Source organism: Cornus florida, unplaced genomic scaffold, assembly GCF_030987335.1.
Source record: "Cornus florida cultivar Cherokee Brave unplaced genomic scaffold, ASM3098733v1 CherokeeBrave_3.0.0_Hap2_Chr10, whole genome shotgun sequence".
Lineage (NCBI taxonomy): Eukaryota > Viridiplantae > Streptophyta > Magnoliopsida > Cornales > Cornaceae > Cornus > Cornus florida.
The window spans coordinates 97,097,896-97,109,518 of record NW_026775580.1 but is presented as its reverse complement, the minus strand read 5'-3'; the positions used below and the strand labels follow the sequence as shown (position 1 = coordinate 97,109,518).

Genomic DNA, 11,623 nt, shown 5'->3' with positions numbered 1-11,623 from the left:
TCTCAATCCTCTGTAAATTTTAGAACTCATAACGATTTTTCATCTTTCCTTGAATGACAAATAAATATATGTGACATTATTATATGCCGTAACAAATCAAAATGTACCTAAAGACTCGATAAAAACTGTTAGAAATTTGCCATGATATTGACTATTTTTCTTTCCGTTTATTTATTCAATGGATGTCCTAAGGGATATCCCAACATGTTAAAATGTATAGATTAAATATATATAACTTTCCAAGCTGAAATATGTAGATGTTTCATGATTCAACTCAAAAATTTATGCCATCAAGTAAGATTAACATCAAACCTATATATAACCATTCACTTTTTCATCTGAATCCGATGTGGGACAAGCTCTCCCTATTTACAAAAGCTCATAAGAAAATCACAAGTAGAAATTATTTTCTTATATATATTTTTGAAGACATGGTTCTAACTCTAAATGGAAAAAGATTCTCTCTCTTTGGTATTAAGAAGGTTTATGTTTTACTCTATTTCCATCAATACTATGTTTTAAGGCTTGGATTTGAGCAAGCATTTAAAAAGAACACAAAAATAATATAGTATATCTTTTGGTATTAAAAAGGTTTATGTTACTCTATTTCCATCAATGCTATGTTTTAAGGCTTGGATTTGAGCAAGCATTTAAAAAGAAAACAAAAAGAATATAGTAGTAAAAGAGATAAACAGGAAAAGGAAAGGAGTGAAATGCTAAGGGTTAAACATAAGGAAAAGGAAAGGTGTGACATGTTTAGGAGGTAAGCCTTGGTGTCAAAAATGGTGTTAGTACGTGTGTTCGTTTGTTATCACCAAGCCAAGCTAAAAAGTTCATAATTTTTTTTCCCGATCTTCATGACTTTGAAAAGAAAAATCAGTATCGACTTACCTCCATCAAGAATTAAATCAAATATTTGAAGAACGAAAACCCAAACATGGTTCCTTTCACTTCATTGTCCAAGTGTGATTTTTCAGGCATCAAGCATCAAAACATGACTTAAAAGTATCAAGGTAATGCTACAGGTTACTATATCTGTATCCCAATAGGAGCAGTATTGGAGATGGCCTTTTCTAGGTTTCAATCACCGTGATAGCAGCAAAAGTGCTAAATGTTTGATTTAATTCAGCATCATAATCATTACTAAAATCAAATCTCATTACCAGAGGTACCAACTACACCGGGCGAAATACATTGCCAGTACCATAATCAGATCAGACACACAGAAGCCTTTAAACATCCAGAAACTCTTAGTTCTACCACCTAAGAAACATAAAGTCCCACAGATATCCAGCTACCACATTTGGTCAGAAGTTCAATTTAACAGAAAAGATGGGCACAAATGAGAGTAATAGAAAATGGCAAGAAATCCTACCATAAAATTCCAAACTCAACTTCAAAATCAATCAATCAATCCGCTGGTTGATCAACCTCCGCGTAGGGAGTCTCAAGAACAGCTTGCTCAGCTTCCTGCACCTCCTTCTCAGTCTTCCTCCCCTTCTTCGACTTGTAGTAGACACTCATAAAGGTTCCCACAGCTCCATACTTCCTTCTGCATTGCTCATAGAGCCCAGCATCAAACATTCTCCAGAAGTTCTTCTCTGTGAGCTCTGACACAGCATACTGCGGCTGGAATCCATGGTTTTCAATCAACCAGCTTTCCATCCGACGGACTGCCTCTGACCCATCAAATACCTCACCCCTCAAGACAGGTCCCGGGGCATAGTAGATTCCAACATCTGTGTACATCTGAGCATATTGTGTATCACCCTGCCTGCGATGTAGCTCAAATCCTGGTTCAGGGTAGACCATAGTTTTACAAGGCAACTTGTACAGCCTGTGTGGGCAGAGCCAGATGGGATATACCTAGAGAAACATCAAATCATTGGATCTTTAGTTCAACATAGAAAATATTTCAAGACAAGTTAGCCGACAGCGGCTTCAGAAGTCCATTAGAAGGTTTTGTTACGGACAATCTCAGATGCCTTTTACAAGTATCCTTAGACTCGACATAGTCCCTATTTGTCTTTCCCTAAGAACCATATATTTCCCATGAATTCAGTTATGGGCTCAAGGGTACATGTTTCGGGCGCAGGATGTGCAAATCTATCAGATCTTCAAACATTAAGACGCAGAACATTGCTAAATATTCTTCTTATTTAATATTTTTCTTTACTTTAAAGAGTAATTTAATGTTTTATATAACATAATTGGGCATGGGCATGGGCATGGGCATTTTCGTTTTGAAGCAACAATGTAATAAAATTGAATTACTGGATATGCTTTTCAAGGGCATGTCCAACAAATGTGATGGACACATCCAACACTCTTGTCATGTATACTAATGATACTTCAGATACTTTTGAAGAATTAATGTAACATTATCAAGAATTGGTGTTTGTGCATGTGACTTATAGTGTAGGAGCAAAGAATTTACCTCCATCTCTTGGTGGGCCCACTCTAGAGCATCTCCAACCTTGTAAAGAGGAACAAGCATATCCTGAATGACATGCATCTCATGGTAATAATTCCTGATGGCTTCACCTTGAGTAGCCTTAAGAAGAGAAACTTTGGGCGGCATCAGCCACCCAAGGAGAAACCTAAACCACCATTGATCGGCAAATGGAAGGATAAGCTTCCCTTCCCAGTACAAACACCTTGTATGCCTGTGGTAATACTCCCTGGTTGGGATGTATTCCACGAATTCCCCTTTGTTTAGGGCCGTCTGTGCATGCTGATAGAACCATGGTTTATACCACCACCCAACACAGTTAATTACATTACCCTTCTTCTTGGCCTCTTCTTTTGAGGCATATTTTCCTGTCATGCAAACAGCTTCTGTAGGAGTATAAATCATGGTTTCTACAAAGTCTGGAACCTTTTCAGCATTATCTTGATCTCCATCTCTGGGTGCAAAAGAATCGATATAACCCTGTGCAATCTCTTGTAGATTACCCACTACAGGTTTGTAAGTCAGCTTCATGTATTCCTTAACGGGTATAAGCTTAATCTCAGCAGATACTAGAAGCCCCAGTGTTCCCTGAGACCAAGGAATAGCATAGAAGAGATCGGAGTACTCATTGTCCTTCGTAGCTCTAACAACTCGTCCATCTGCTAGAACAATCTCATAAGCCACAACAGTGTCAGAGAACAGGCCATATTTATGAGAGCTTCCTTCAATCCCATAGCCATTAATAAGGCCACCCACAGTTAGATCGTCAAGCTCAGCAACAACTGCAAGGGAAAGATTCATCGGAACTGATGCCCTGCTGATCTGGCCCATGTTGACCAGAGGCTCAACTCTGGCTATCATTCTCTCTTTGTCGATTTCAAGGATATTTCTAAAAGCAGAAAGATCAACCTCGAAATGCCGAGCTCGTTTATAGTCAACATTCCGCATTCCAACAGCAATCCAGGGTTTCCGGGCTGTGCAGACAAGACCATCCTTTGATGGGTTCCTTTGTTTGAGGCGTTTCACCACTTTCTTCACATTTTCATCATGTTCCTTCTGACGCTGCTTGTAGGACTTCCACTCAGATCTGACATCCCCAAGATATGTGAGGAAGTACAATGTGAAAGAGATAGGGAGGACAACAAAGATAACAATAATCCATCGGAAGTTAACAAAGTAGTCCACCCAGATCTTCTTCCTCTTGGGGCGAAGGGGGGCCTCAAGATCTGACATTGCTATAAATGCAGATGCCTATTCTGCTGTAACAAATACAATGAAAATTGTGAACTGGCGAAAATACATAAATTTTGTATTTGAGTTTGAATCTTCAAAATAGATATAACATAAAATAAAAAATAAAAAAGATGGAGGACCATTGCTAGGTAAAATGGCAAAATCTTAAGACTGCCAAGAGTGAGAAAGAATGTTCCAGTTTGAGGGCAGCCACTTTGTGCAAATAATACCAAACCTTAAGTTTATACCCAGTCTAACCATCCCATCACCCTTGGTTAACAGGGATCACACTAGGTAATGGCTCAACAAAATGTTAAAAATTACAGCAAACAAAGGCGAACTTTAGAATTAAAAAGAGGAACCAAACCTGTAATTCATCATCAATAGCACAAATCTTATATTTTGCTTTTTAGTGTCCAACGGAAAGAATAAGAATTCAATAAATTTAACTTTAAATCATATTAGAAATGGATTTTCATTGCATAAATTCCCAGTTCATTAGAAAATGGGTTCACGAAAATTATATTACATCATTTAGAAATGCAATTGAAGGTTGTGACACTAATGGTTTTGAAAAATGTCAACATTCATAATCAACTATGCAGATCAACAACCAAGTTCTGATATTCTTGAAGTTCATTATATTATGCTTGGAAGAGATAAAAATAAATAAATAAATAAAAAGTGGACAAAGATTAATAAATATGATAGTATAAATATATAAACAACAACAACAAAAGATCCACTGAAGGGTTTCTAGTTTCTACCCATATACAACCCTTATAGAAAATATAAAGCAGAAAAAAAAGTGAGATCATATTAGAAGATGCCCACTTATTGAGATTACAGGGAAAATAAACACTCAGTACACTGAACCACAAGTTTCTTATAAAGGTGAATTCAGAAATTGATGCCATGGGCAGAATATAATGAAAGTCCTAACGGAAGAAAGTCAAAAATGCACGTTGTGCACGAGTTTTGACACAAATCATATACGAGCCATCAAAATTGGTTTTGAAAAACTAAGTAACGTATGGCGTTGGTGCAGCCACGCAGCTTTTTGCAATACTTGTAGGCCATGTTTTATATAAATCTTTTCTCCAAATTATGAACAGACTATGGTAAATGGTAATCACTACTCCCTACCACTGAAAAGTAGAGGGTTGGTCGTGCCAGTGTTCCATCCTATACAAATATGGGTAAAGCCAAAATATTCGTATTTCAGACAATAAGACAGTCCTCTTAAGATTCAAGCAAATGAAAATGACCCTCCACTTCAGGTTCTCATTGAAGGGAATGACTTTAATATTTGAAAATGGAAACTTAACATTAAGACTGGAAATTTAAATACAAAATAAGACATTCAGCACAGTTACAAAAGAAAGTTTATCAATGTATAGAACATCATGCTATCTGAGATATGCAAATGAACCATCTGAGAAAAACTCCCTAGCGATTGTCAAACTTAAACATGAAATATAAAATTAGAAAGTGACATGTAAGTGTACATGACAAAAGAAAATAAATATAAGAATTGAAAGAAACAAAAAGGTTGGAAACTTGGATTAGGGGAATCCGTATTCTTCAAAAACTTTCTTGTTCTACATCAAGAAATAAATGAAAGGCTTATTTCAAGTTACAGAATAAACATGAAAAGACCATCCAACATCCAAAGATTCATTTCCATTTCAAATATTAATAACCACGAAAAAAATCTTTCAAGAATTAGATTCATTTCCAAAGATTCATGTTCGTTTTTGGGAGGATCTTTGGTGTGGCGACCAGTTGCTTTCACACTCATTTCCTAGGCTTTATAGCATTGCAACTAATAAGCATGTTTTCGTGATTGATTGTTATCATCTTGATAACAATGGAGTTACGTGGGATGTGCGGTTTAGGTGGTCTTTTCAGGATTGGGAAATGGAGGAAGTTTCTGCTTTTTTGGATATTTTGTATAGGCAGAAGGATACTGGCAGAGGGTGTGATGATATTTTGTGGGTTCCTTTGGCTCATGGTCGGTATGATGTCCGCTCTATGTTTATTCATTTATCCAATTTCGTTGGTTCCGAGTTTCCTTGGAAGTCCGTGTGGTGCTCTAAAGCCCCTCTTCGAATCGCGTTCTTCGCTTGGACAGCTACATTGGGGAAGATTTTGACTTTGGACAATTTGAGAAAGAGAGGCAACATCATTGTTAATTGGTGTTGTTTATGCAAAGATGATAGTGAATCCGTGGATCATATTCTTTTGCATTGTCCTGTGGCGTTTGGTTGTTGGAGTTTTATTTTCAGCATTTTTGGCATTTTTTGGGTAATGCCTAAGCACTCCTCTCAGTTGATTAACGCTTGGAAAAGCTGTCCTGTTAAGAAACAAGCTCGTGCTTATTGGAAGATTGTTCCTCATTGTGTCTGGTGGTGTTTGTGGCGTGAGAGAAATAACAGATCCTTTGAAGGAAAAGAATCGTCCTTAGCTAATTTAAAAATTCATATTCTTCGTTCTTTATTCTTTTATGTTAGAGGAAGTACATGCTCCTCGATTGATGATTTCTTTGATCTCTTGGATTCTATTGGTCCTTAGATCTTTTCTCGTGTATTAGGGATGCGTTCCCCTTTTGAAGGTTTTTCTAATATATTTTTACTTATCAAAAAAAAAAAAAAAAAAAGAATTAGATTCATTTCCTTTTCAAATATTAATAACCATTAAAAAAATCTTTCAAGAATTAGATTCATTTCCTTGTCAACATTAGGCACCAATTAATCTGATAAATACCAATCGGCAATTACCATGAAAGTTAAGAAATAAATTAATAAATTTCCCTACATGATAAAACTTGAGATTCTGCTCCATATCAAGAAAATGCTTTTAAGAAATTTCTGATTTTCGTTAGCATTAGCATTATATTTGCATTTGAAGAGCAGATAAAAGCACACAAGATTATAAGATCACATTTTCCTGCATTTGCAACAAAATTGGTTCTTGCAGATTTCACAATGAAGGTTTAGTCTTCACAGGAATCAAATTACAAAAACAACCACAAATGAGTGAGATAAAATGAAAGAATTACAGATCTATAACTTGTAAAAAAAGAGCTATCTAATAAAATCCAGGCAGAGAATCCATAGGATCTAAAGTCCAAAACATATTATCACCAACAGTAATTTTAAGTAAGTGAAATACAAAAAATAAGAAACTAAAACCAGATCCAGCAGAAATTGGAAGGGAAAAAGAAAAAAAAAAAAAAAAAATATATATATATATATATATATATATATAGAGAGAGAGAGAGAGAGACATCTTTTGTAAGCCTTTCATGCTCTCAAAAAGGTAAAAAAAATGCAAGCAGATATCTACAGAAGCACATATTAAGATCTACTTGAGAGAGAACAAAACCCTAGTGAGAGTAGAGAGAGACGTACCGAAAGCAAATGCAGATGCAGATCGGAAATAATACTACTCCTACTTCACTAGTTATACAGTGAAAGTAGTAGAAATAATGTAGTATAGTAGAACTCCCATATACATATATAGAGAGAGAAATAGACACATAAAGAGAGGGAGTTGAAAGTGAGTCTCTGTCAATTTATCAATTACACTATATATATAGAGAGAGATATAGAAACAATAGCCAGCGATGAAATCGAAGTCAGATCCCCCAAACAGATTCGAATTCGCTGGCGGTCACACTAACGTTACAGAGAACAACAACACGTGACATCGTGACAAATGTGCGAATAAACTAAGCATTTAATTTGAACATCAAAACATTATTCAAATGGCAATGCAAAAGATAGCACTTGAAGAATTAATACTATACATGCATATATAATTATTACTCATCACTATTATATTTCAAGCCATAACTCAACTTTAGGAGCTTTTATATTCCAGTGAGAAAGCTGAAAAGTTTTTGAGGCAAAAGCTCTCTAGAGAGAGAGAATAAGTGTGTGTGTGTGTGTGTGTGTGTGAGAGAGAGAGAGAGTACCTGGTTGTTGATTATAATCAAGGTCGATGAATGATGATGATGAACAGTGCACTAGTTTGTGACACAGTGCGATAGTGATGGTGAGAGAGAGAGAGAGAGGGGAAGGGCTATCATCTAAATAGGTCTAGAGAGTGCATTTTAGGGCTACAGGATGTGTGGACCGGGTCGGCTTGGAGGTGGACCCTAGTCTAATTATAAGACTTTGGTTGGTGACATTGGAAAAACATTTTGCCAACGTCGTCGTCCCGTCCCTGTTTAACAAAGTAGGCCTTGTTCTTGCCTTATGAAAAGACATCTTATTTTCGTTCCCTTTAAATACCCAAAACCCATTTCAACCACCAAATAATTTTGTGGGTCAAAAAATAATAATAATACGGAGTAATAATTTGGTTGGAATTTTTTATTATTTTTATAATTTTATTTTACCAAAAAATATATATTTGTGATTAAGTTGACTAGAGCCGGTCCGGGGGCACGTGCTTCCTGGCCAGTCCCGCTTAGTATAAAATATATAAATTAAATTTATATATTTTATATCTATATAAGAAAAATATTATATAATGTCCTCCTAAAATTTTTATTTTCTAAAATTATCTCTTAAATTTTGAAATCTTTTCTCTTTTTAACTCTATAAACTCATTTAATTCCTTTTTAAAAAGTCAAAATTTTCTTTCAAAAAAGTCAAATTTTTCTCATTTTTCTTTCCTTTTTAAATTTTTTGTTAATTCCTTTTTAAACTACTCATTTATTAACGTAATTTTTTTTCTTTGTCTCTTAATTTATAAAATTTATATTTATTATCGTGATTGAATTTAATTTCTGGCCTTGAGGACCATAAAAGAGTTCTCATCAAACACAAGCTATGTTTTTCATTAAACACATATTCTTCTATCTTATTTTAATAGATCATACAAATTTTTCTTTTCATTAAACAATAAATAAATAAAAATTGTAATTAATCACAAAGTCCACAAACTCTTCTATTTTATTTTAACAAACCCTTCTTTTCATTAAACAAACTCTTCTATTTTATTTCACTGATGTGTTGCCGGAGTGGTTGAGTTGCACCCTGTGTTTGAACTTTGTACCCTCCTCCCTCTAACAACTAACTCCTAATATTCTTGTCAAAAAAAATAATAATAATAATTTATCTATTTCTTCTTTTCATCGAACAGAAACTCTTTTTATTTTATTTTGTCAATAATGTTAAAATAATATGATTACCCTTGCATTATATATATAATATTTATTAATACATTGTAGATAAACCTAATTTTCTATAATATTTCTGCATTGGGAAATTACAAAAAAATGGACTTAGAAGACCTTATTACAGTCTTGTGAAGTCAAACATGTCAAGTTACAATCTTCTGAAGGCAACAAATTTGTTGATATGGCCATGAATTTTCACTATTCACTATTTTAAAATACCTTATCTGCCCTTTTTCCCTGGCCTTTCACCTCCACCTTTCTATTTTCTCTCTCTATAGTCTAGAGGTTTTGAAGGAGAGGGAGGAGAGAAAAATAAAAAATCAGATGGTAATGACAGGGTGATCGGTGGCGGTGTTTGACAGCGGACCGGTGGTTGTTGTGGAAATTTTTTTTGGACTATGGAAGTTGAACCAGCAGTAGTATTGGAGTTGTGGGTTACGTTGGAGTGAGTTGGACTAGTGGTTGGGGGAGTAATGACTTCCAAAGGGAGAGGATAAAGTGGGTTTCAAATTTGTAAAATATCCGAGGGCAAATGGGTTATTCAACACAAAAGTAGAATGGGGAAATAAGGTATTTCACAATAATAAATTGTAAAAATTCATGTCCATGTCTGCAAATATGAAGAATTCATTTACACGTGAATTGATATGTTTGACTTCACAAGACTGTAATAAGTGTGCTTCCTAAATTCATTTTTCTATAATTTCCCCTATAATATTTTATTGATAAATTTTAAATTTATAATGATATCATTTATGATATGTTTAGTAGGCAGAAAACAAGAGGGGTGGAAGTAAGTAGAAATGAATGAATAAGAAATTTTTATCCCACAAATATGGACGGAAAATAGGAGAGAAGACAATTAAGCATATTATAAAAATTTTAAATTACTACATCAGCCTTAATAAATATTTAATAAATTCAGTAAAAACAATTTAAAAATTTATCTTTCCTTTTATTATACAAATCAAATTAAATTGTTAGCTTTTTTCATTCTCTTTCATCCAACCGAACAAAAACTTAAAAAATTATCTTTCCTTTTACTATACAAATCAAATTAAATTATCAACTTTTTCCATTATCTTTCATCCAATCGAACAAAAAGTGAAAAATGCAATATCTTCTCTAGAGGTGTCTCAGTCATCATTTCTTCTATCCCTACCATTCAGCATTTTTTTTCTTATCAAACAAAAGGTGGTTCGCTATGAGATAATCAATTTTTTTTTTTATAATTTTATTTTATCTCATTCAAAAAGGTATTAAAAGAGTTGGCATTTAAGCACTCAATCTTAAAGTTGTGGCTTAAGACCTCCTATTGTTTAACGAACTTGGATCCTCTAAGTTAAAAATTCTCTAGGTTATCGTAAGTTGAATTCCTTATAAAATGACATATAACATTCAAAACCTATCTACTGCTGGTGTTAAATCACATCAATTAATTTTAAAAAACTTTGAAAACTGCACCGTTTTTAAATAAAGAAAATTTACCAAAATTTTAAAATTGTACCGTTTTGAAATTAGAAAAATTCACCATAGTCTAACACGTTTAACATCATTATATCTCCTTCATCTTTTCCAAAAAAAATCCTCCCCCTCTCTCTTAAATAGTAACATCATTATTCATATTTGAAACAAGTAGCGTCTATGTTTTTCTTTTAAATAGTAACAAAATAAAAATAAACCCTAGTTGGTACTCACACAACTTGGTTCCAAATGATTGTTTGCACCAAATTTTTAGATTTTAGATTTTTTTTTTCATTTTATTTTTTGATTTGAGTAATACAATAAAAAGGTAATGGATCTATTAAAGCAGAATTCAATAAAAAGTTATTGAGCCCCTAATACCTAGTAACAAATTTTAGTTCAAAAAAAATCTAAATACAATATGTAGAATGAAGACAATACAAATGCATGATATCTTGATCTATGCTACTGCTCCAAAATACTGTTTGTAGTGATATTAACCATATTAACCATACCTATGGTTGAGTTGAATTATGCTTTAACGGATCCATTATCTTTTTATTGTATTACCCAAATTAAAACATAAAATGATAAAAAAAATCTAAAATCTAAAAATTTTGTGCAAGCAATCACTTGGAACCAGGGTTGTGTGAGTACCGATTAGGAAAAAAAATTTAAAATTTGTTACTATTTAAAAGAGAAAAAAAGATGCGACTTGTTTCAGATATGAATAAAGAGGGGAGAGATCTTTTTTTGAAAAAAATGAGGGAGAGATAACGATGTTAAATGTCGTTAATTAGTTCACGTAATTTAACACTTGCAATAGATATGTTTTTAATGTTACATGTTATTTTATAAGGAATTCAACTTACGATAACTTAGTAAATCTTTTAACTTAGAGGATTTAAGTCCTTATTTAAGACCTCCAATGATAAAAGAGGTATTTAAGACCACCCATGACAGAAGAGGCTCCGAAGAAGTGATCTCATTATATTATTTTTATTTTTCATTGTATTAATTATATTTTGTATTAATTACTCCGTATGATATAAATACAACTGTTATTATATTAGCCAATACAAGTTTCTTTAACAGAACATTTTCTTCTAATTTTTAAGTCCTCTTACGTATCAATAATTGTTGAACGTTATATTTCTTCTGGACTTTCTCACACATTACTTGTAATTTGTCTACACAATTTAATAAACCGTCTCTAAAGCTAAAAACATAAAGGATAGTGATAGATGTGCAGATGATTTTAGCAGATTAGTTTGACAGAATAC

At 33.5% G+C, this 11,623-nt stretch overlaps 1 protein-coding gene across 3 annotated transcripts; it reads right to left on the bottom strand.

Moving 5' to 3' along the window:
- Positions 1–1,140: 1,140 nt before the first annotated feature.
- On the bottom strand, positions 1,141–7,823 carry LOC132276125 (delta(24)-sterol reductase). 3 transcript variants are annotated; one of them, XM_059777395.1, is made up of 3 exons: positions 7,665–7,823; positions 2,438–3,711; positions 1,141–1,866 (listed from the first exon to the last, which is right to left on the bottom strand). In XM_059777395.1, exons 2-3 carry the CDS (start codon positions 3,683–3,685, stop codon positions 1,411–1,413), a joined length of 1,704 nt encoding a protein of 567 aa, XP_059633378.1. In that variant the 5' UTR covers positions 3,686–3,711; positions 7,665–7,823; the 3' UTR covers positions 1,141–1,410. The 3 variants fall into 3 exon arrangements, with proteins under 3 accessions (XP_059633378.1, XP_059633379.1, XP_059633380.1); XM_059777396.1 differs by having other exon boundaries at positions 2,438–3,708; positions 7,665–7,785; XM_059777397.1 differs by lacking the exon at positions 7,665–7,823 and adding an exon at positions 7,099–7,120.
- Positions 7,824–11,623: the final 3,800 nt, after the last annotated feature.